The sequence below is a fragment of the Curcuma longa genome, chromosome 12 (genome assembly GCF_044706935.1).
Source record: "Curcuma longa cultivar G26 ecotype Majalengka, Jawa Barat chromosome 12, ITB_CL_G26_1.1, whole genome shotgun sequence".
Taxonomy (NCBI): Eukaryota; Viridiplantae; Streptophyta; class Magnoliopsida; order Zingiberales; family Zingiberaceae; genus Curcuma; species Curcuma longa.
The window spans coordinates 3,629,831-3,656,610 of NC_133872.1; the positions used below are offsets into that span (position 1 = coordinate 3,629,831).

At 35.0% G+C, this 26,780-nt stretch overlaps 3 protein-coding genes across 3 annotated transcripts; 2 read left to right on the forward strand and 1 right to left on the reverse strand.

The window, feature by feature from the left end:
• The first annotated feature begins 1,221 nt into the window (after window positions 1–1,221).
• On the forward strand, window positions 1,222–3,039 carry LOC141843474 (zinc finger BED domain-containing protein RICESLEEPER 1-like). The gene is made up of 3 exons (XM_074731528.1): window positions 1,222–1,986; window positions 2,743–2,807; window positions 2,887–3,039. The coding sequence occupies exons 1-2, from the start codon at window positions 1,327–1,329 to the stop codon at window positions 2,776–2,778; spliced, it is 696 nt and encodes a 231-aa protein (XP_074587629.1). The 5' UTR covers window positions 1,222–1,326; the 3' UTR covers window positions 2,779–2,807; window positions 2,887–3,039.
• Window positions 3,040–3,940: 901 nt separating this feature from the next.
• LOC141843475 (protein ACTIVITY OF BC1 COMPLEX KINASE 8, chloroplastic-like) lies at window positions 3,941–10,661 on the reverse strand. The gene is made up of 11 exons (XM_074731529.1): window positions 10,572–10,661; window positions 10,376–10,502; window positions 10,128–10,228; window positions 9,873–10,041; window positions 9,198–9,319; window positions 6,273–6,386; window positions 6,012–6,110; window positions 5,694–5,751; window positions 5,547–5,622; window positions 5,345–5,462; window positions 3,941–4,102 (listed from the first exon to the last, which is right to left on the reverse strand). The coding sequence occupies exons 1-11, from the start codon at window positions 10,659–10,661 to the stop codon at window positions 3,941–3,943; spliced, it is 1,236 nt and encodes a 411-aa protein (XP_074587630.1).
• A 13,101-nt stretch (window positions 10,662–23,762) lies between these two features.
• On the forward strand, window positions 23,763–26,042 carry LOC141843578 (cation transporter HKT2;2-like). Its single transcript, XM_074731634.1, has 3 exons — window positions 23,763–25,213; window positions 25,347–25,583; window positions 25,693–26,042. Exons 1-3 carry the CDS (start codon window positions 24,021–24,023, stop codon window positions 25,895–25,897), a joined length of 1,635 nt encoding a protein of 544 aa, XP_074587735.1. The 5' UTR covers window positions 23,763–24,020; the 3' UTR covers window positions 25,898–26,042.
• Window positions 26,043–26,780: the final 738 nt, after the last annotated feature.

Genomic DNA, 26,780 nt, shown 5'->3' on the forward strand with positions numbered 1-26,780 from the left:
GCAGGGGGACCTTCATGAATGTACGGTGGAGGGAGTGGTTTTTAAGGAACAGGGCAAGAAAAATCGAAGGGTATCGACTCGGCTCGAGAAGAAAAATCCGTGTCAAGGATTCGGATCGGCCTACAGAGCCGACTCGGTTGTTCTGAGAGTAGGCAGAAGTCTTCCACTCGAGGGATTCGGACCCGTGCTATGAAGAGCTTCCAATAGATCCCTGACGCGACTCACCCGACTCGGTTCGCGCGACTCAACTCGGCGATCCATATGACGGGGGATTCGGCTCGGCTCGGGCTCTATGAATCACACCGGGTCGAGCTTGATAAGCTACTCTCGGACTTGACTAACCGCGACCCACTTCCCGCGACCATAACAACTCTAATTCCCATTACAAATGCTTTCTTACAAAATCCTATGCGTTAATTGATCTCTCTCAAAAACCAATATAATTATTAAATTAATTAGAAATTTTTTTATAAAAAAGGTATTTCTTGTTCTACATATATTAGAAGAAAATAAATTACGCAATGATGAAAATAAAATAAATTAATAAATTAATTTTATTAACCTACAGATATAAATTATTTAATTGCTTCAAATGGAAATTCTAAAAATAAATAGGGTGGAGAAAAAAGGAGACTTTTATTATTGCAATTAAAAAAAACCTCAAAAGAGATGGATGACGAAATGCTTCAAACGGAAAGGATAAAAAGTGAAGGAACTAACCCAACTCGAGCGACTCGATAAAGCTCGTCATAGGACGCACAGGCGGCGGGTTCTCTAATTTGGTAGGTAAAGGTCACAATCGATGAGTCGTCTGATGCAGCAGTAGGAGAGAAGGAAACGGAAAGTTAGTCTGGGAAACGGAAAGTATAAGGGTGTTTGGTTTGATTTTTTTTATTGTTAGTGCAAGATGGGTTATCTGAGATCCAAGATATTATTTTCAATGTACGTGAAAGTGTGAAACACATAACTGCCTCAGAGACTCGTGTTACTATATTTAGTGAAATTTCAAAGCAATTGAAATTATCTTCAAAGAAACTTGTTTTGGATTGTTGCACAAGGTGGAATGCAACATTTTGCATGTTATCAGCTGCTTTAGAGTTCAAAGATGTTTTTCCTAGATATGCAGCAAGGGATACAACTTATACTTTTTTGCCAAGTGAGGAGGATTGGAAGAAGGTTAGTGTTGTTTGTTCATTTCTTGAGGAATTTAATGAAGTAACTCATCTCATTTCAGGAAGTGAATATCCTACTTCTAACTTGTTCCTTACTGAACTTTACACTATAAAAAAGTTGTTAAATGAAGCAAGTGCAAATGAAGGAAGTTTCATGGCAGAAATGGCTAACAAGATGAAGGCTAAATTTGATAAATATTGGGGTGATAGCAACTTATTGATCTCTATAGCAGCAGTGTTAGATCCAAGGAATAAGATGAAGTTAATTGAATGGTGTTTTCCGGAGATCTATTCTGTTAGTGATGCAATTGAGCACATTTCTATGATTCGTGAGACATTGTACATGTTGTACAATGAGTATGTTGAAGCTCATAAGGCTAGTGTTGGTAGTAGTAATGTTCAAGCTGAAACTCAAAGAGAAAGTTCTATTGGTCAGAGCAATTTAAATGGAAGAGGAAAAGGTAAAGTAAGGGCACAATTTTCTAATTACATTAAGAATGTTGACAGTGTTGAGCAAGTAAAATCTGAATTAGATGTGTACTTGGATGAAGGGTGTATTATTTGTGAAGATGAAACTGACTTTGATGCATTGTCATGGTGGAGAATTAACAATTTAAAGTTTAGGATCTTATCAAAAATGGCTTGTGATGTACTATCAATTCCGATAACTACAGTGGCTTCTGAATCAGCTTTTAGTGCCGGTGGTAGAGTAATTGATCCTCATCGTGCTTCTTTGGGAACAGACACAGTCCAAGTATTACTTTGTGCATCAGATTGGTTGCGTGCTCATTATGGAATCAAGAGAAAATCAAAAGTGAGTACATAAATATTCTATTTAATTAGTTGTTTACTTGCTGTCATATGCTTTATATATTATTTTATTCATGTCTAAATGTCTAATTAAGGATATATTAGACTAAAAAATCAAATTAGTCTCAGCCATTTATGTATGATTTCATGATTGTTTCGTTTCCCTTTCATCACTTTCTATGTCAATCTATTTTCTTGTCACAAATTGATTTACATGAATGATAAGTTGGATAAGTAGGCATGTTAGGCTTTGACTTAAATTGCACCGTAACATTATATATAGCATAACTCCCTATTATCCATTATTATATGTAGTTGCCAGTTTGGTTAGAATTGATTTCATTGGCAATAACCATCTTTTGATATATGATTTGATGTTGTACCATCACTTTAGCCACATGAAAGTATAGTTCATCAATCTGTTTTGTTGTACATTTACTGATGTCAAAATTATCTAGTAAAATTGTAGGCAATCTTGTTAAGCTAGCTTTTTGCCTTGTAAAATGCAGAAATCAGTAAAATTGTAGGCATCTTATTTGATGACATCTAGTAAAATTGTAGGCACCTAGTAAAATTGTAGGCATCTAGTAAAATGGTTAGTTGTTGGTTCTATGTGATTATACTTATGAATCTTCTCTGGTATGGCTAAATCAATAATGTCATAATGATTTATAAATTATTATTTACTTGCTATCATGTGGTTTATATATTATTTTGTTCATGTTTAAATGTCTAATTTTTTGGTACTATGTATGTAAAGGAAAAATCAGAGATTAAAGAAATTCAATTGACTTAGATGCTGCTTTCATTATCATCTATCAAGAGGTATTGACAAAGTCATCATTTTATCTTATGATTTTATTGTAAGTTTGTTAGATGCATAATAATAACTTGTATTTTGCAGGTTTACTAGTCTGAAGAAATAAATTGTAGGGCATTGGATGAACTCACTTGAATGTACAAGTTAAATTGTCTGGTATCGTCCAGATTTGGCATGAACTTGATTCCTTTATGTTTGGATCTGAACTTGTGAACTTTACTGTTTGTTGTGATGAATGATTTATGATGGTTTTATGTTTCTTTGCTTGTAATTTTCATGTTATGTATGGTTAAGAACTATTAAGTGTGAAGGATTTATATGGCATGTGTTGACATTTTAAGTTGTTTAATGTTTTGTTAATTTGATACTTATGACTTTGATTTTGATTTTATATTTTATGTATTTATTTTTACAAGTGATTTTCATATTTTGTATGTAGTTGATTTTCATGTATTATAGGGGTTTTCACGAGCTCGAACTCGAGCTCGATTACATGCTTAACGAGCTCGAACTCGAGCTCGATTACGAACTGCTACGTGCTTAACGAGCTCGAACTCGAGCTTGTTTATCGATCTCAAAATAATATGTTAACGAGCCGAGCTCGAACTAAGTTCGTTTAATTTTTAAACGAGCTATTTTTGAATCGAGCCCGAGCCGTTCACGAACTATTTAATTTTGTTACGAGCCGAGCTCGAGCTTAAGCATTAAAGCTCGAATCGAACTCGAGCCGAGTTCGAGCCTAGAGAAAAATCAAACGAGCCGAGCTCGAGCCTCTTACTGTTTGGCTTGATTCGGTTCGATTACACCCCTACGGAAGTTATCAACAATTAACAAACAATTTAACAACTTTGATCATAACTAGTGCAGCAATCATTTTAAGACATCAAAAGAGGTACAGAATTGAGTATCTGACAAATTTTAAGCACTACTATGACAAAAGTATAATCAAGAGAATATAAGAGTAACCCAGGAGTTGAGTCTACCATATAGAAACAACTAACAAGATGAGTAGCACTGACTCACCAAATAAACAAACAGAAATAGGGAACATAGTTCATGAAGCATAGTGGATTGAAAAATTGTGAAACTATTGAAAATAAACATATAGGGTTCAGGATATAAAATTTTCAACAATGTCTTACCTTTTATCCACAAGCCAATGTACCATCCCTGCAGTGATTCCTTTTGTTGCTGAAAAAACTGGAAATAAGGTGTCAGGTTGAACAGGTTGAGGATCATATCTACCAAGCATGCCTGCAGCAGTATCTATTATAACCTTGCCATCTTTATATGCACACACCTGAAAACATTATTAACTACACTTTGTAAAGTTACAGCAAACAAAAATTAGAGCGCTCAAGTTACACCTTGTAGAACAATTGACAGCAAATAAAAAGAGAAACAACAATTTATCCCATCTCCTGTGTCATTAAACTAATGATAAATTGAAAATCACATGTCCTAAATTTTACCAATATCTATAGAAAAAAATCAACCTAAATTACTGCCTATCCATTCCTACATCTTCTATTACAAACAAGCTCTTTTTCAACTACGTAACAGTTAATTTCAATAATGTTATTTCCACCATAGATTAAAAAAAACTAAACTGTATATACCCCATAACATCTGATCTTGTTTCAGGACAAGTTTATTCCAACATGTAATTATGGATGAGACATATCCATATTGTTAACAGTCCATCTTTTTTTCCTTTTCAAATAAAGTGATTGATCCAACTTGGACTATGTGATTAAAAATCTGATTAATCCGCCAAAATAATTTTTTTGATTAAAACTGTTATATTGTACATGCCAAATTATCTAAGTCATTTGTAGTATAAAGATTTGGGCTGAAATGGAGAAGAGTTTCTGGAATTTTATGTGATCATTGTGTGCATTTTAACCTAAAAAAACAAATTTTATAAGGCTATAATATGATTTGTCATACTTTCTGGATTAGAGTGTTGAGGAAAAATTATAATGCTAAAATTTATTTGAGAATTATTAGGGGGAAAAATCAAACATATTGCTATGCTAAAGCAATTAGGCGTAGCTCCAATGCTAGAGCCCGTGTAATTAAACAAGTTAGACAAAAATAGGTGTATAAATGTTGAAAGACGACTAACTATATGCTTAGACAAGTTACATTGAATCAACCTGAAGGTGTAGGATTGGAGGCAAAAAAAAAAAAAGTTAGCTTAATTACAAGTGATTCAAATGTTAATAGTATATCCTTGGATAGTTCAAGATCTCCATATAACCAGAAATAGTGGGGTTCCCTAAATCAGTTTCTTCTAGAACTGATGATAACAACACTAAAACTTCAATAGTTCATTACCCTAAAAAACTATACAAGGCAACAGATGTAATAGTATCAAAGATGGGGAATCAGAGAAAATATATTAGGTAAAATGAACAGCCATTAATAGCACAAATATTAAGATATGTTTAAGGCAACCACTAGAAACAATAATAAAGGAGAAAAGGGTGGATTTATCTTTGAAAATTTCCAATTGGTTAACCAAATAACCTAAGCCTACTTGCACTCCAAGTATTTTCTCGTTTCCCAGCTCAATTAGCAGTTGCCTCAACTTGGCTTCCACATCTGAGTGCACTGGCGAATTGTAAATCCATTGGTTTGTTGTTGATGGTCCAGATCTAAATGTCCCATGATGAATTTATGTTAGAAAGAAGAAATCAAATGAACACAAGGATAATAGTATAAAAATGTAAACAAGATACCCTAGTAATGTTGACTCTGCAAATGGCCTCATGATATCCAAATAAGGAATCTGAACATGAAGAGTGCGCGAAAGTCCTGAAAATTATAGTCCTGCATTTGTAATGATAATGACAAAACATGATAGGAGGAGCCAAGTTCAAACAAACCTTGAAGAAGATTTATTACCCTCATAAATATAATTGCATCAACCGGGAAAGCATCAACCTGAGAAAAGCAAATATTGTCATTTTCAAACAAGATCTGAGTGATGCTCTTAATTTATAAGGGGAAGACAACTTCACACAAGTCTGCAAAAATAATCAGATGCATATTTGTACTTGTTAGGTGAATGTATATTGTACAGCATATCATTAAATGACTGTAAGAAAGGCATACAGCCAAAAAAATCCATAAAATATATGCCTGCAGGACATCAAGAACTAAATCAGAAAAGTATTTACAGTTAGCACAAAGGCATTACTTACGGGATTAAAATATTGATTTTGCTTCTTATTCAAGTTTCTCTTTTCTTTAAGAAACTGCTTGTTCTTTTCTCTTTCTTCAGCCAATGATTGTTGGTTTTCCTTGCAGAATGCATAGATGATTTACTTAGGTTGAATAACAACAGCTAATTCTTCCAACTTGAAAAAGAAATAGCTGTCGTTATTCAACAGCTAATTCTTCGAAGAAATAAAAATATTAATCTTGAAGAGGGCTAGAATCAAACTCATGGACACTTTACTTACAGGCATGGCATTTGCATAAAATAAATTTACAACAGTCATAGCATGCTCCGGCATATCAACTCGCAGCTTAAATCCCATCTCACTGAAGGCAGCTAATAAAGCTACATGGTCCACCTGCAATAAAATATTGTCATGCTCCAAGCCTTCATAATATGATTGTGAATAGGATAGGATAAGCGGAAGGGAACTAGAATTTGCTAAGATTAATGTAACCTGAATCATTCTTTCCTTCACATATTTTCCACTACTTTAACACCTTATTATGTTTATAAAATATACATCTATATCTGCACAAATACAAATTGGCAGTGTCTAGCTTCTATTTTCCCCAAAAAAGAAAGTTTCACTCATGGAAGCTAAATTCTATAATAGATTTATCTAGAATTCAACAATTTTATTTTCTGTAGTTTATTTTCCATATTAAAGACGAACTTTATCCATCTGTTAAACACAGCTTGCATACACTTTAACTGGGAGCTAATATAGCAATTTTGAAAAGTAAGTTCTTAAAACCATTCCTGTTATGGGTATGATGTAATTATGTATACTAAGGAGTGGGGTCGTTTGTGTGATTTGATATTAAAACAACATTTATATAACATGGTGTTGGGGCTACCTAAGATAAAGATGTTATTTTCCCCTTAATTTAACATGGTATCAAAACCACCCTTCTTCCTTGTGCAGCTCTTTTCCATGTTGATCATCATATGCGCAAGATCTCCACACGAGCCCAATGCCTCTCGCTTCACTTTCCTTTTCCCCTTATGTTGTTTGTTTCTCTATTTTCATCCATGCAACATCTTGCACATAGCAACTTCTTGCTTGCGTCTCCCGCAAGCATCACAAATCAACACATCCGCGATCGCCCAATCACACGTCCTGCAAGCACTGCCAAAGCCTCCTCTCAAGTGCCACTACTTCGTATCCTCCACACACCCCTCTGCTTCTACTCATGATGCATGAGCCCGAAACATGCCCACCTCTCTTTCTAATCGTGACAAATGAAGCCAAAGCTAATTTTGACAGCTCCACACAAAAGTGCAATGCACAATGACAAAGCCTATCTGCATTAGATGTGTTAATCGGCCTAATGGAAACTAGCAATTATTTGATTTAAGTAAACTACTTTCAACCATTCCACATAAAAGTGCAAACATAAAATGGAAAAACCTTGCTATCTATTTGTTTAACTAAGTAATCGCCCAAACTATCATTTCAATTTAAAAAATTAGACCCCTACTAGATCTTATCCACTTGAATCAACTGACAAGTTTTGATTCTAGTGGATTGAATTTGAGTTGGCCGAAAATTGAGTCAATTGGAATCGCAATCAGCCAAAAGATAGCCTAGGTTCTTATCCAGTTGAGTTGAGTTGAGTGGTAGGTGTTGAGTGGACTGAACAACTATTGAGTCAACTAAAATCAAAACTAGCAGATAAGGCTTCCATGATTAATGTTTTAGTGAGTAGCTAGAATTCAGATCGACTGCAATTACACAGAAAAGTTAGTTGAAACTTATCCAAGGTTACTTTGAAGACTATAAATAGAGGGGCAAAGAAAGCTCATCTAATGACAAAAAGGTTATCATTCACTAACTCCAATCTTGTTTTTATTGTCTTTATTTGTAGTCCTTATATAAGAGCTTAAGGTCTTTGTCTTCGAACACAAGTTTTTATTGCAAATGTTTTAGTTGTAAAAGAAAATTTTATTGTTCGAGGTTTATACACCTTTAGTAAGGAGAAAAGAAAGTGTGATTTTCAAGTGGTGACTCTTACAACTCTGTAAATCATGGAGAATCGTGGAGCAAGATTTAGGGTGTTCCAAACTATGTCAAAAAATAGTTTTTGTATTATTCTGCTGCATAATCTAACACTTATACTTAAGTTTGCATTCAAGCTATTTTAGATTTTCGACTATTTACCCTCTTTAGCCGGCACTTTTGATCCTACAAATTAACTAGGTAAGATCTAATACAACAAAACCATTCATCTTTAAGCGTGTTTCCTAAAGGGGAAGAAAAAGAGGAAGGAAACAAAGTATCAAAAAGATTTTCCCAATTGCAATTCTCCTCTATTTCCTTTGTGGAAAAAAAAACACTTTTATGTAGGAAAGGAGTTAGGAAATATTTTCTCAATTTTCCTCTATATTATGTCCGAATTGGATGGAAAGCTCATTTTCATGTATAATAGAACTCAAATTTGAGTTCGAAGGTTCAAAAAAAAACTTTCAAATATATTTTTAATTTATGTTTTTCCTTTTTTTTAACTTTCACAAATAATTTATTTTGAAAAAATCTTTCCTTCCTTCAAATAAAAGGTTGGATATAAAATATTTCACAATTTTTTGCCAGTGAGTTTTTCTCAATTGTTTCCTTTAGGAAAGAGAGCCTTTAAGACAAGACACACCCAAGTCTACCTTCGGAAGTACATCACTAGCCTTTAATAGCATAAGGGATCATGTCTATGACAACAATAGAAGATATTGACTAGGAAGTACACTTCCAATTGATCATAATGATATTTCAACTTTTTATCTGTTTTCCGCATAGCTCATCTCATGGTTTTTTTTTAGTTGGCACCAAGTATCCACAGCCCTTCGGGCTGACTAATTTTGGAGGTGACCGGTCTAGACCCACGGAAATTTTCCACCGGCCACCAGGATAAATCGGGAAAGTGCAGATGGCGGCCCAACCTAAAGCTTATCTCATGATGAACTATGCATAAGAATATATTTATAGTAATGTAGATATGGTTTTTTTGAAATTACTTTTGATTGTATTAAGAAGAGCTCTCTTAGGTTCCCTCAATCGGTCACACCTTCAACCATAATTTATTTAACTTATCAAATTGTAGAAATTGATCATCTAGAACATGCCTAATTATCATAAATTCTCATACTCAATCTCCAGAAAAGTGATGATACCTACCTCAGCACAAGCCAAAAGCATCTTTGCCAATGCTTGTTTCATAGAACTTGAAATTGACTTAGTGAGACCAAAGTCAAGCAAAATAGGCCGATGAGGATGTTCCTTGCTCACAAGAAAGTTCCCTGCAAAATTTGTCGTGAATAATAGAACATGTTATATTCCTAGGATAGAGATGGTCAAGAAGAAATATAAATGTAAGAAACATAAACAGACTCTCCTTTTTTTAAGGTTATAATCAGGAAATCAGTGGATAGGAAGAAGTTTCATATTGAACTTTGCTAAGATACAAAAATGCAGAATAATAGACAGCAAGCTCAAATGATTCACCGACTTCATTCATTTTGACTTAATTTAATGGTTGAATTGTGGCATGAATGAACTACCATCTTGATTTTCTTGTCAATTTCATTGAAAACCTAGGTCAGAATATTATAGCTTAAAACTATCTTTGCTTTTATTTCTTCCTATATCATATATTATCAAGTGTTACTGGGAGTGGTTTTTTCTCTTAAATTAAGGGGATACATCCAACAATTTGTATTAATCTGTTACTAGTTTGCGGAGAATCATCAAGCATAGGATCTCTAACAAAATCAACTACTGAAATTTTAAGTTTCAGTTCAACATTCATTGATTCTTAGAAAAGAAGATAGAAAATCACCTCGAGATGCATACCTGGATGTGGGTCGCCATTGAAAAATCCATCAATATATATTTGATGAGCATATGCACGTGTAATTTCTCGAACAAGATTTTTCTTGCTCACACCAAATTCTTCCAGTGAATCCATATCGTTCAAACGAATTCCATCCATGTATTGCAGAATGAGCACCTTCTCAGTTGACTGCTATTAGCAATTTAAGTAACATATTTAGTGAAGAAAGAACAATTACAATTCAAGTGAAAATCTATGCAAAATGTTACTGCCACCTGAATAATTTCAGGAATCAGCACGTTTACTCTTTCCTTGAGCTTTGGGCACCCATGCTCACTCTTGACTCCTAGATTCATGGAAACTTTTCTGGTGTTTTCTACATTCAAAAGATGAACATTAAGAGGACCATGTATTCAACTTTCCATTGTTATTGAAGAACTGACATCACGTAAAGCATAAAAAATGAAGTCAGGGTACTAAGAGATGACAAGTCAGACTCGTAGAACATCTTAGATTGATTGACCTGCTTCAATATTGAAATCAAGTTCTTTAATTGTTTCCTTGTGCCATTCATCTACCAGAAAATTGAAGTCCAATGCTGGCTCGGCCCATGCAATCCACTCAACTAGAGATTTCGCATTCTTGAGATCCTGAAGATCAGTGCTCATCAAGCAACTGATTGATTTTGATTGTAATTTATCAATATTAAAATTACACACATCTAAGATAATTTCCTTGATGCCCTGATGTTGAACTTTAACAACAACCTCCTGGCCATCTTTAAGAGTTGCACGATGAACTTGTGCCATCTGCATTAACTAGGTTTAGGCAAACTGGAAATCCAAAACCATATATTCTTTTTGGAACTAAATAACCAAGGAAAGCATAGATAAAAATACAATATCAAACACACATCTTTTTAATCTTACAGATGCAGTTGCAAGAGGTGCCTCAAAAAACTGAGAAAACATATCTTTCATAGATTTTCCCAACTCCCTCTCTATGGTTCGGTAGACCTGCAAAGGCAGTAAACTTATCAAAATCATAAATGATTAGTGCCCAACGGCAGTACATAGAGCTAAACTTTGCTTGAAACACGAGTTAGGTGGAAGAATCTATATCATAATAGCTACAGGGCAAGATTTAGCAACTTTGTTTTAAGTTGTTGCATCTGTTGGTTTGCATAGAAAGGAGAATTTTACTCACCCACATATGCTATAGGTGACACATATACATGTTTAACAAATGATTTTCCAGTGTCCAAAAAGCTTATATCCAACAAAAACGGAACACCCACATCTCCACGGCACACACACACAACCTTCATTTGCAGGAGTCTCTTCTCCCACTGACCTTTTGATAATCCTCTTCCTTTCAATTTGATCCAAATGAGATCAGCAAATTTAAAGCTAAAATCAGCTGAGGGGGCTCACCTTCTCTGCAGTATCCACTAAACATACAAGCAGATTTGGTTGCCTGCGAACATGCATGTGAGCAAATGGGAGAATAAAAGAGTACTGTTATTGGTATGCAACACTGCTCTACAGCATATATGCTATGAGACCAAGATTTGGTTTTGATGTTTGTTTGACAATATGTTTAATAGAGTATGATCAAAGTTGACCGAGTCGGTAAGAAGTCTAGTCAGGTCAAGGTTGACCAGATGACTAATAATGAAAAAATTTTAATCAAATCAAGGTTGACCGGATGGCTATTAAAGGAAAAGTCTAGTTAGGTCAAGATTGACCAGATGAATAACAAAGGAAAAACTCCAATCAGATCAAGGTTGATCAAATATCTAGCAAGGAAAAAGTCCAAGCAAGTCAAGGTTGACTTAGCAAGGAAAAAGTCCAAGCAAGTCAAGGTTGACTTAGCAAGGAAAAAGTCCAGGCAGGTCAAGGTTGATTGGATGTCTAACAAAGATAAAATTCAGGCAGATCAAGGTTTACTAGATGTCTGACAAAGGTAAAATCCAATCAGGATGACTGACAAGGCAAAAACCCAAGTAAGTCAAGGGTGAATGAATGCTTAGAAAGAGGAAAACCCTAGGTAGTGAGAAATCTTAAAAGAGTAAACTCCAAGCAAGTGTGACCGGAAGGTTCGAGCGAATGAAACAAGGTTTTCGGTCAACCTGCAATCGACCGGACCAGTGTATTTGGTCAATCGAAGACTAGTGTTGCTAACATTGTTTTCAATTACTACTTCTATCTATTGTACTAATTTGGTGTTACAGTGAAGTCTTAGTGGATCAAAATGACTAGACACCAGGCAGAGAAAGGCGGGATGAGTTGATCTGGCAAAACACACTTGATGGATCAACTAGACCGGACATCAAGTAAAGAAAGTCTCATTGGGTCGATCGAACACTAAGCAGAAGAAGTCCAAACAGATCAACTGGACTGGATGTTTAGCAAGTAAGTGAGATAAGTCCTAGAGAGGCTTTTCATATTAGAAGGTAGTGAAGACGTGTCCCAATTTTGAACAAAACACTTAAGTGGTGATCCGACTAAGAAACCAACTCAGATTTCTAAGTCGAAATCAGACAGTATTACTGTCAGAATATTGCATGCATGAATATAATTATTTCTAACTCTATTTTGCAGGATTATCTTTATCATTGTGTACTAACTTTGTCTTGTAGGAAAATAGTCGATCGAATAATTCGATCAACCGAACAGAGAGGTTCGGTCATTCGGTTGTTGTGGATAAAGTTGAGTAAGATCAGATCCGACTCTGGAATGAAATATTAGGATTGGTAGACCTATAAAAAATCAGACGACCAAACCTAAAAGGAAACAAAAGATCAGATGCAATGAGATTCGGATGGTGAAGGAAACCTTGAGGGATCAATCGACTGATAAAGACATCAGTCAACCGATCAAGTGGATTTCATGGGTTCAATTTGATCGGATCAGAGCAAGCAAGGAAAGATTGAGTTCAGTCAACCGATATGGAGGATCAATCGACCGAAAAATCCAAAAATCAAGCGCTGACTTAACGGGATCGGATCGGGATCAATTTTGAGATCAATCAACTGAACGTGATTCAGTTGACCAATAGAAGGCTATAAAAGAAGCTCGAATTTCGAGGCTCGACACAATCAATTATCTATAATCCAATTCTTTCATTCTCTGTTCTGTTCATACAAGTGTTGACATGCTAAATCTCTCCAACAACCAACGTGAAGTTGTACACTTTATAGTTGTCGGTAACTCTTTTGTATTGCACTTCATTTCATTAGAGGAATAGTAGTATTGTTACTATCCTCTATTTTTGTACAAAGTTTTCTCTACCTCCGAAATATTTTTCAGAAGAACTTTAGTCGATTGCCTATACGAAAATGACCCAAGGAATCATAGGCCTTGGAGTAGTAGTCGTTGAACTGTGAACCAAATAACCGCCTGTGTTTGATTGTTTTTATTTTCCGCTGCGACTTTGATTTCGAAAAGTGTTTGAAAAAGAAAAACTTTTAAATGCACGATACTCATGTCTCCGCATTTTTTGGTCCTACATATGGTACATAATGGCTATGGTTGACAACAATGAATGAATCAAAGTAAAGAAGAGAAAAAGGCCAAACTCTTGCATCCAAATATGCATATAATATATCTTCAATGCTCAAAGATATCACTGTAAGTACAATCAATGATTCACGAAACATTTGCATGGAAATGTTACCTCTTTCAATGCCCGAGGAGGAAGAGAGTCCTGCAGCTGTACGAAGAGACATCTATAAGCCTCTGGGAGAATATCTGCTCTGGTAGACATATATTGACCAAGTTTTACCCACAGACCTTTCATCTCAATCATAAACTTGACGACTCGTCTAGCATTTCGATTATGGGCACTCTCCCATAAAGCATCCTCTTGGTTTTTGCTAAACCATTGAACTCTTTTAACCACAGCCTGCAAAGCCCCATTAATGTCTCATCCTAAGAAAAACATGGAAAACAACAATGAAAAGAAGATGAAGATCAGGTGGCTAAGTGAACCTTGTAGTCCAAGTAGATCACAAGTGCCAGAGTAAAAATTCTCAGTCTCCGCCGATAATTGTTTCCCCATCCCGTGAGGAGTTGAGAGCAAAAGGTATGCATGTAGATGTAAGTACTTCTCCACTGTGGATTCAAATCAATAGCATTATACCGTAAATTGTTGTACTTCTAATAGAAATATATATATATTATACCAGTACGTAAAGAACATCATAATCTATCAAGAAGTTTCTTCAAATTTATGACAGTGCAAGAAATGCAATGTTTTTTTTCCTTACTGAAAAATCAGGACTTGCCTTATTTCTCAGATTTATCTTGTATATTTAGGAGAAGAATTTCAATTTTCACCGGTAAAAACTGATATATTCTGAATCTAGTCTCGATACTTTTGATCTTTTGCAATTTAGCGTCTCGTGTAGTTGGTTATGGTCGGGACACTTCCTAACTGTAGAATGACAACGACCCAATCCAAACCGGAGTGGTCAAACTGCCACAATCATGGGCATATGTTCGAAATCAGATCAAAATTTTAGAGGCAAACCTAATATATAGAGACGCGTTCAACCAGCAATTCACGTTCTCACATTCATGAGCAAAAATCCTATGGAGACACGTCACGACCTGACTGAATCGACAAGAGAACAACTTTCTAGCAAATAAAGAAAAGACAGACAGAAGCTGTTCAAGAAACAGATTAACAAAAGCACCCATCTTTAACGAACTCCACCTTCCCATTCGCAATTCGAAAACAAGTTAAATCCACAAAATCCAATATCGTCCCAGAGATCCCATCAATATGCCCTCACAGGCCCTCGATTCCCGAGCGCAAAGAAGAAAAACCTAACCTTGGATTCGTAGTCGAGCAGACGCAGAAGGCCCCGACGGAGGCACGACCCAGTACGGGTAAGGAGGGATTCTCCAGCAACTGAATGATAGGCGAAGAGGACGACATATCCGACCTCCGTTGCTCGCGGACTCCGACCTTGACGCTCCACCGCTTCCTTCTCGCTCTCATCCCCGCCCTGGAGCCGCAAGCGAGCGTATTCAAAATCCCACCCGCAGGACTTTGATCAGAGTCCGGTTCGCCCGTTCGGTTTGGGTTGGCATCACTCTCAAAATGGGCTTGTTATTGGGCTACATTCCACTTTTGGACATGGGCTTTAAGGGCAATGATTAATCTTAATGCGCTGAGTAAATTTAAAATATAATTTATACATGTTCAATAGTTAACTTTTAAAATATTTAGAAAATCAAATTTTAATCCTCTTAATTATTTTTTTATTTTTAAATTAATAATAAATTAAAATAATTTGTTTTGACAAAGAGTAAAAATTTTTAATTTCATCATTTATTGTTTCGGCAAACAGTTGTTGTTTAATTATTTATTTATTTATTTTCTTTTGTAAGTTTGTCCAGGCTTTTTTTTTTTTTTACTTCGAGAACTTTCAATAACTCAAAGGCAACGTAACATGAATCACGTTACGGCTTAGACCTTCGTTGATGCAAAAATATGATAATCTAAAGAGGTAAATCTAAAGGATTTTATCCTTTTATATACAAATCTACCATCTAAGTACAACTCAGCTACGCATGTACCAAGCTTAACTCGTTGTTGCACGTGTGATCTTATAGTTTCTACAATTTGATGTTGATATAATAAAAATATTTTGAAGTAAAAAAAAACTTTTTATGTTAAATTTAAATTGGTTAAAAATAAAGTGTAAATATCAAAAAGGCATTCTTTTTTCATGAATCATCAAAATGCATTTTATATTAATTTTTTATTAAAAAAACATCTCATCACTTATAAAATAATATAACTATTCTTTAATATTATTCTTATTATTATTTTGTCTATATCTTCTATCTAAAATGTATTATATATAACAACTATGAAACTATAATAAAAATTATAAGAACTTATATCCAAAGTGAATATCATATTATTTGGAGATCTATTGATCATATTGGATTTAACAATAATTTTTAATTCGGGTTAAATCATAAAAGACATAATATATCAAATTGAAACTCGTTTAAAGATCTACAATTAATTATGGAGCGATAATAACTTGATTTCAGACGTAAAAATTATTATTTAAATTCTTTTCAAAGGCTTCAAATAATTTAAAACTTAAAAAAAATTAAATAGTAGTTGCTACAATTGTGTAGTAGCTATGAAACTATAACTGCTACAATTGTGGCAGCTCAATTGTAGTAGTTATGATTTCGTAACAAGTATAATACGCTCGATTTAGATAAAAAATAAGATAATAATAAGAATAGTATTAAAGAATAGTTATATCATTTTGTAAGAGGATGATCACCCTTTTTAATAAAAAAAACCAAACATAGGGTGTTCACTATGGGAAAAAACAAGATTACCAGTCATTCGATAATCCTATTTTTTGACCAATAATCCATATTACCCGTCAAAAAAATTTCATCGAGACTTGGTCCATAGTCGGTAAACATTATCCACCGACCAAAATAATTGTAGGTATTTTTTAAAATAATTGCTGGTCAAATAACTGGTCGGTAAACTTATTTTAAAAATAACGACTAAATATATATATATATGACTGGTAATTTTTAAAAATAAATGGTCTGTAAATTTTTAAAATTATCGTTCAAAGATATATTTAGACAGTAATTTTTTTTAAAAATGACTTGATAAATTTCTAAAACTATTGACTAAATATATAAAAAAATTATCAACTAATATATATTTCACCAGTATTTTTCCGATAAATATATAAATATATATATTTGATAGATAATTTTAATTGAGTTATCTACCAAAATATATTTGGTTGTTAAATTTAAAAATAATATTAAAATATTTTTATTAATTTATTAAACATTTCTATAAAATAATAATCGATAAATAAAAAATAAATACATAAAGAAGATTCATACAATCCATAACCACATGAATAAATAAAATTAAAATGCTTAAATGTTACGTTAATATGTTCAAATAAATAATCATCTCAGCCATTACGTGTTAAGGAATCAAACTCATAATTGAAAACTGTCTTTCTAAGTACATTCAGGGGGCGTTTGGTTCAAGTTATGATATATAACATTGGTTATGTGATTACCAGGTAATCACATAACCAAGATTATGGGGCATAAAACATAACCTAATGTTGTTTGGTTTACTTTATTTATTTGGAGGGAATAAAACATAACCAGTTTTATATTTACTATATTAACCTTCATTCAATTATATTTTAATATAATTATTTTAATAAAATAATTCATTAAAAATAATTATTTTAATAAAAAAATCATTAAAATAATAAATATAATTTATTAATTTTATTTTTTAAATTTTAAAATAAATTTATATATATATATATATATATTAATAAAATAATTTATTAAAATAATTATTTTAATAAAATAATTCATTAAATTAATAAATATAATTCCTTAATTTTATATTATTAAATTTAAAATAAATTTATATTTCTTTTAATAAAATAATTTATTAAAATGATTATTTTAATAAAATAATTTATTAAATTAATAAAGATAATATGATAATTTTATTTTAATAACCGTGAAAAGAGCGATTGCATCTCCACATCCTATCCATCCGCGGCTGCAACATCCAACTTATTGCTTTTCCAAAGAGTTTGATCGTAGCCCAGGGGCGGATCCAGGATTTCATATTTGGGGGGGCCATATAATAAAAACGATATACTCATTTGAACTCAAAAATTACCCAAAGATACATATTAAGGAACTAAGTACAACCTTAATCAATTAAATAATTATAAAAAAATAAAGAATAACTAAATTAACATTTATAATCCTTAGTACAAAACCTAACATTTATAAAGCATTTGTCCAACGATAGACACTGAAAGGAAAATCCAATTTGCTTTGAATTGTCAAAAATACTTAAAATTTTGAAATATTTTAAATATTAAAAATAATATTAATAAGCAATTTTACTCAATAATGTGAGCTACATCTATCATTATATTATTACTCGACATCATAAAAAAAATGATAATCCCAGTTAGTCGTATTGACTCAAACCCTGGGGGTGACCGGCTCGGTCCCACGGAAGTTTTCCACTGGCCATCAGGGTAAATCGGGAAGCGTATGCGGCGGACAACCCAGATGCCCAACATCCTTTGATTACGATCCCCATTTGGAGAAAAATTCCTGCAAATACGCTGTAGCTGGGGATAGAATCGCAGGTGCCTAGGTGACAACCTGGATATTCTACCGCGGCACCATGACCCCGGGGACTACTCGACATCATCAACAGCTAGCGAGCAAGTGTCTAATTAAAATGGGATGTTAATTAAAGACACGTTGGTAGAGATTGCTTCATGTTGAAGTATAATACTATATTTGTTTAATTAACTGGGCAGATAGGACGTAGGGTAATCGATGAAGTTGATATTTAATATTTTTTAATGGTTTAATAAGTCATCAATTAGTAGCCATATTTGAATAATTTAATTAATCGAATGATATTGAATTAAATGTTTCTGAAGGGAGAAAGTTGATTAAGAAGATGGAATTGCTCTAATTGTACGTGGGCTGGGGGGGGGCCATGGCCCCCCCGGGCCCCTATGTACATCCGTCGCTGTCGTAGCCAATGATGGAGCCAGCTCGGGTGATCTACTCGAGTTACTCTGAGTTATGTCGACGGTATATTCCGGACTATCTTCTTCGTTTTCTTAAATTTTCTTTTTTCTCCTCCATAAATTTAATGTTTTTCTCCTTTTGATGCCATCGAGCCCCCGGGCTATAGCCCGGGTAGCCACAAGGGTGGCTCTGCCCTTGATCATAGCAACAATATACTATAAAGTACAAAGATCTTCATGATTGTCAAATACAATCATATGGAAATATAACAATGATATATCGATCGTCGTCTGATGCGAAGCTAGCACAATTGCACATCTCCTAACACGCTAGATCTCAATCTCAGCAAAGATCAAATCCGTTCCCATCGCAAACTCTAAAATTTTAGCTAGCACAATTGCGTCTCCACATCCTACCCATCCGCCGCGGCTGTAACATCCAAAGTGACGAATTCCATCTTTTACAAAAGCGGCTGCAACATCCAACTTATTGCATAGCCTATACAAGGCTTCTCCAAAGAGTTTGATCGTAGCAACAATAATATACTGTGAAGTTCAAAGATCTTCAAGAGTGTCAAACACAACCATATGGAAATATAACGATGATATATCGATGGTATGCGAAGCTGGCATAATTGCGCATCTCCTAACACGCCAGATCTCAATCTCAGCAGAGATCAAATCCGTTCCCATCGCAAACTCTAAAATTTCAGCCAGTATATCATGCACACGCCATAACTCTGATGCACGACCGATACCTTGGACAAAAATGAACAAGTAAAATGATCTAAGCATGAAGGTGCTTTGGAATAAACTTTAGTATCGAATCGTAACTGTTACAACTGTGTGACAGTTTAATTTTAACAATTATAAAACCGTAACTGTTACAACCATGTGGCAGTTCGAATTCAGTTGTAGCAACTATAAAATTATAATTGTCACAATTATACAGTAGCTACGATTTCATCGCTACTATAATGTGTTCAATTTAAATAGGAAATAATATTGAAAAATAATTATATCAATTTTACAGAGAGGATGTGGTATCAGATAAAAAAAATTAACATAAACATTTGACGATTCAACAAGAAAGGACATCGTGTTTTACATTCGTCGAAAAATTAAAAGAGACTTGTCACTTAGTATTATCTTGAGTATGTAAATTTTGAAAACAATATTAAAATTTAAAAATGGCGCATCATTTGTTTTTAATCTAAAAATATACTTGGTTGCAATAGTTTTAACTAAATATAGTAAATATAGAGTAACACTGTAGTTAAAATATATCAGAATATTTTTATTCAACTTTATTAAAATTATTTATTTTTATCAAAATTACTTCATCAATGTCGTATTATTATTAATTAAAATTATTAAATGTATAGCAACTTTAGCTAAGATACTATAATATCTAATAATTCTAATTAAAATTATTTTAATATAGAGCAATTTAACTACAAATATTATACTAGTATTGGAATAAAGTATTTTTAAGATAGAACCCTCCCAAAAATAAGACATTATTTTGACAATAAAAAAAAAGAAGCATCATTTATTTTTTGCTCATTTAATTTTGTGAAAATGATTATTAATTCTAAATATCATATAGATATCATATAAATTTTATGAAAATATACATATTTATTTTTTGATAATCTAGGTATCAAGTAAATTGAGAAGCAGCTCATCATCATAAATTTGTTCAAACTCCTCTAATATGTCCTAGGTAAGATTTGAAATGTCGATGCATATTATAAACTCATCTCACTTCTTATGATCGTACTATAGTTATTAGTATATTTATTCTTTCAAATTTAGAAGAGATTAAACATGGTTCCATTAATATATTCATAATAGATGAATAACTCAAGTGAGCCAAATAGATTTAACATGCAGATCAAACAAAATAACGAAACTTAAATGTTTATTAGATTCTCAATGATCAGTTAATTAAATTCCACATATAGATTCGCATCTGGTCAGGCGAATATCCAATAAGCATCTAAATTATCGAACTAAACTAAAATAAAAAATATATAAATATCAAGAACTTATTAATTAATTCATAAACAATTACGTGTCTTTAACAAACATCATTGAAAAATAATAAATTGAATTTAAAAACTGAATTATTGGAGACGACTAAACGCAATGAAAAAAATATATGCATTATTGCCTTGAAATAACCTAGTCAACTCATTTAGCCAACAGTGAGACGTTAAATTATTTATATGAACCGGAGATATTGGATCGCACTCTATAATTTATATGTTTATGTTTTTTATATATGTATATGGTTGAAATGTCAACTAAGGTGGCATATCAATAGAAAATGAACGACATAACACATTTATTATCAATTTAATAGATACGTCATTTATTTATTATTTTTATATAAAAATATGATTAATTTATTAAAATAGATAAATTTACATTGGGACGACAATGTGCGGGTGTAATCGAACCGAGCCAAGCCGAACAGTAAGAGGCTCGAGCTCGAGCTCGGTTCGTTTTTCCGAAGCTCGAGTTCGGCTCGAGTTCGATTCGAGCTTTAATTCTTAAGTTCGAGTTCGGTTCGTAATGAAATTAAATAGTTCGTGAATGGCTTGAGCTCGGCTCGAAAAAGGTTCGTTTTAAAGTTAAACGAATTCAGTTCGAGCTTGGTTCGAAAATAGCTCGTTTAAAAGTTAAACGAGCTTAGTTCGAGCTTGACTCGTTAATATATAATATTTATAATTCATGTAATATATATATATATATATATATATATATATATATATATATATATATATATATATATATATATATATATATATATATATATATATATATATATATATATATATATATATTCGTGAATCTCTTAACAAGCACGTTCGTGAGCTTTTAAACGAACATGTTCGCGAACACGTTCGTGAGCCTTTAAACGAACATGCTCGCGAGCTCACGAACCAAATACTGTTAAGCTCGAGCTCGGCTCGATAATATTTTCGAGCTCGAAATCAAGCTCGAGCTCGGCTCGTTAACTTAATCGAACGAACTCAAACGAACTTTTTTTCGAGCCGAGACTCGAATAGCTCGTGAGCAGCTTGGCTCGTTTACAGCCCTATGTGCCCTGTTTTTTAGCTTTATCTAAAACGCCTTTATCAATGGCCTCTTATTGGTATCAACCTCTTATTGGTATGGATCCCAATGGATCTGTCCCCCTTAACGGTCCCAACGGATCCCTTATTGGTATGAATTCTAACAGACCCGCCCCTTAACAATCCCAATGGACTCCTTAATGAGAGTCCTTATCACATGGACCCGCTCTGATATCACTATTAGATTCAGATGGAATCTATATATCTTCATAACGGTACGATATTGTCCACTTTAGGCTTACGCCCTCATGATTTTATTTTTAGATTTTATTCAAAATGTCTCATACCAATACCAATGAGATATTTTTCATCTTATAGTTTTAGGATTTTTTCACGTATTTTTAATGTAAGACTTTGATTGTATTAATTGCAACGTGCCCTTTAACATATGTCATGTATTCTTATTTGTTTTTTTAGCTTAGAAATTTTTGAGACTATAAAATTATTAAGGTTATTATAAAATTTACTCAACAATAACATAGTTTTTTATTCATAAATAACAGGAATAAGTGTTGATTTATTATTAATAAAAAGATACCTGATTTGAGGCCACGTGTTACATTTGTACATTTAATATTCGTGGATTCCACTTCCACTGTTCCACCATCCATTGAACGCCAATTATTATATTTTATTAGTCATGTTTATTTTAAATTTTTGTTTTTAAAACAAATATTTAAAGAATAAATAAATTTGAAATTAAGTTGTTTACTATGACGGAAAGCAATCTCTCCCGGAAGATGATTTAAATTTTGATATTTGTCAATAAGTCATCATTGTTTCATATAATTTTGTAGAATATTTATTATAATTCGATATTACATATTGTTTTGAGTAAACATCTCATCACGATGACGCGGTGATAGAAATCTATTCTGGATCAAAGAATGATAATGTTAAAGACTTTTCCTCACTTTTTTCTTGTGATGTTACGAAGATAATCGATCCGATAGAGAATAACATGAATCAAAGGGCTCATCGAGAATTACCACAACTGAGATTCGTTTAAGTCATCATGGAACCTAAAAGAATATAATAGAAAGTGTAAATGATAATAGATGAGATCAAATCATCCCTTTAAAGAGAGAAGTCCCAAAGATGCGTCTTATGGAAAGAAGTCGAAGGGATATATCTCTTTAAAAGATACTCTTATAACCACCTGTCCCTTCATATTGATAATCGTTGTGTCTTACAGATGGTCGTGGGGTAGACCGTGTGAGACCGCTAAGGTGGCGGATCCACCTTTTTTGCAGAAGATAATCGTTGTGTCATTTCTTATTGGTAATCGATGTGTCTTTGTCCCTTCGTATTGATAATCATTATGTCCTTTCTTATTGATAACTGATGAGTCTCTTCACGTTTATGGTAATCGTCATGTCCTTTCGCATGTCAAGAAGTCAGTAGGTTGGATTGAAGTGCTCGACAAGTTGGATTGGCTACGTCGGTCAAATTGGCTCGACCAATCAGAGACTATTAACAAATCACGTGGAGTCTATGTTGATAATAGATGATATTAGATCATCCTCCTTAGAGAGTTTTCTCCCTTTACGTATAGAGAGAGAAGCTCAAATGGTGCATTTTATGAAGAGAAGCCCTACCTCTTTAAAAATTGTATATATCTTTATAATACTGTATCCTTTTGTATTGATAACCGTCATATTCCTTCATATTGGTAATTAATATATCCCTTTGCGTATGATAATCGTCGTATCTCTTCAAATTTGAAAAGATCAAGAGATCGGCAATTCAGAAGGTTAGGAGGGCGACAGATCGAATCGGCTCGATCGATCGGATCGACTAAGTCAGTTTTATTGACACATTAAGTACAATCTATGTTGAGTTGGTTACGACGCAACAGACTTACAGAAGAAGACAAGGGTTCGAATCCTGGTGAAGCCAGGCAATACCCTCCTGCATCGTGACATAAATAGTCGTGAGGTCGAAAGCCAGACAATACCCTCCTTGTTCGATTTATCTTCTCACAAATAGTCGTGAGACCGACCGTGTAGGACCGGGACCGTTAAAGTGACAGATTTCATCAAAAGTCTTAAATCATCTCACATGGCCCCCACCGGGTCAGACCACGTGCCCCTTGTCAACACGCATCACCTATAATATACTTTATTAATAACTATATTCTGCATACGACAATCTGTTGGTACATATTATTAATATAATTCAACCTCCTACGAAAATCTGAAAATGGAAACTAAATAAAATCGATCCTAAAATTCTACAATTGTTCGTCACGGAGCATGCCGATCATAGTGTATTCGTTTGATTCTTTCTCCGATCGCCTGTTTTTGAATGCTATATAAACCCATCGTCACCAGTACTACCGGTACCACGGCCATTCATCATCGATCGTCCTTGGTAATTAAGGTTCGCCGGCCGACCGTCGATCGATCGCCGGAGGCACCATGGCGTCTTTCTCCATCCCGTTCTTTAGGAGCAGCAACAACAACAACCGCGCCAACGAGTTCATCCTCATCCGCACCTACAGCTTCGCCCGCCTCGGCCGCTACCTCCACAAGCTCGTCCTCTTCCTCTACCGCTTCTCCACCTTCCACTTCTCCTCCTTCTTCCTCCACGTCGTCTACTTCGGCGGCCTTGTCCTCCTCGGCTCCCTCCTCATGTCCGTCCTGCCTCCGTCTAACCCCGACTACCATCCCCGCTACGTCGACATGTTCTTCATGTCCGCCTCCGCCCTCACCGTCTCCGGCCTCGGCACCGTCATCATGGAGGATCTATCCTCCCCGCAAGTCCTCGTCCTCGCTCTCCTCATGCTCGTCGGCGGCGAGGCCTTCGTCACCCTCCTCGGCCTCCTCCTCCAGAGAATCAAATCCTCCGCCGCCCAAGGCAGCCAAGTCGCCGTCGAGCTCCAACCCGGCGATGAATCCGGCGATCAGAACGTCGCCGTCGACATCGTCACCGACAACCACGACGTCGTGACTGCTCCTACGGTGGCGGCCAAGGAGGAGGAACAATTCGCGTCCCTATGCGTCCGGCGATTGGGCAACATTCTGATGGCGTACATCTTCGTCTTCCACGTCGTCGGAATCGTGTCCCTCGTCGTCTACTTCAAATGCGTCTCCAACGCGCGCGAAATTTTAGCCGCCAAAGGCATCAACACCTTCCTGTTCGCCTTCTCCACCACGGCGTCCTCCTTCGCGAACGGCGGCATCATCGCCACCAACGAGAACATGGCCATCTTCAACCGGAACCCGACGGTTCTGCTGCTGATGATCGCCCAGGTCCTCGCTGGCAACACATTGCTGCCTCTCTTCCTCCGGTGGACGGTTTCGGCGCTGAGGAGGCTGACCAAGAAGCAGGATCTAGACCGGATGCTGAAGGCCGACGCCGTCGTCGTCGAGCCGCTGCTGCCGGCGGCCGAGACTCGCCGCGTCTCCCTCACGGTGGTAGGGCTACTCACGGCGCTGTTGGGCCTCTTCCTAGCCATGGACTGGAACGGCGCCGTCTTCGCGGGGCAGACGCCGTTCGAGAAGTTCTCGAGCGCGTTCTTCATCGCCGCTAACTCCCGGCACGCCGGCGAGAACTCCATCGACCCCTCCCTCATCTCCCCAGCCGTCCTCGTGTTCATCATCGTCATGATGTGAGTATTAATTAATCCTCCAAGTCTTCAATCAGCTGGCTATCAAAGCTTCGATCATGTCCAAAATTTCTCTCTTCTCCTTGCAAATTCTTTGCTCAAAAACAGAAATCAAAATACCGTTCTTGCTTTCCAGGTATCTTCCCTCCTCCATGACCTTCACACCGATTCAAGATGACGAAGAAGATGAAAAGAAGAAGCACAAAGAAAAGAAGAAGAAGAAGAAGAACTCGTCATGGATCGCAAACCTACTCTTCTCGCAACTTTCCTACATTGTCATCGTCATCATTGTCATCTGCATCATAGAGAGAAAGAAGCTCTCCAGAGATCCACTCAACTTCAGCACCTTGAACATCATCTTTGAAGTCACAAGGTGATTAAATGAAGTTCACCTAATTCTTCCTCATCATAATTGGTTCATGAGATATATAATTCTATTTAAATTCTAATTAATTTCTTAATTTATGTAATTTTGTTCTCAGTGGATATGGAAATGTTGGGTTGTCGACTGGTTATAGTTGTGCAAGGCTGCAAAAAATACATCCAGATGCAGTGTGTGTAGACAAGCCTTACTCATTGTCAGGGAAGTGGAGTGACGGAGGGAAGTTGATCTTGGCATTCGTCATGCTTTATGGAAGGCTCAAGAAGTTCTCTGCCAATGGTGGTAAAGCATGGAAGCTTTACTGAGTCATTATTGCAGGAATAATAATTGGAGAGAAATTAATTCCTACTGTTTGAGAAATGTGCATGGAAGGAGAAGAAGGCTAGTGATTTGTATATGATTATTAATGATACATGTTTGATTTGTGATATATATTTTCCCACAAGTAATGATGAAATGCAATCTTTGAATGAACAATTAACCATTTTATATCAAAATTACAAGAACTTGGTGATGTTTAATTCTTGAAATTAATCCTTGCCTCTCTAGTGCACTCACACTATAACATTTTGATAATATATCACTAAAATAGCAAAATAATAAATATTCCCTAAGTTAATGACCAATTTTAGTCAACTCAACCAATCTCGAGAAAGATTAACTAAACTTTAATTTCTTCTTGAATTCCATATTTCTATTCATCGTTATCACCTTAGTAAGTACCAAAAGAAGTTAATTACAACTTGTCGCCACCATTCATCATTGAGATGAAGAACACTTCAATTTATCTAAGAACAAGAAAAGAGAAAATACACAGATAAATAATTGAACAGCAACTACACGCACCACGTAACTCATAAAGCCAGCCATATATATGCATGAGCCTTTTCAGTTTTATAACTTTAATCTCAATCACAAGAACAAATTATAGAGATAGAGAAAGAGAAAGAGAAAGAGAAAGAGAGACGATACATTACTGATATGTACGTAGCAGCCATGTATTGCATGCATGGCATGCATTAATTATCTCTCCTGGAGCCCTTGCTTTGCATCAAAACTGCATGCATCTCCGAAACTGAGAAGAACACAGTGAAGAAGCCTCTTCCTTTAAATTCTAGGGTTTCCTGCAAAAAAACAAAAAAAAACAAATATTTTTCTCACTGTGGCTCGGAGAGATTCAAGTACGAT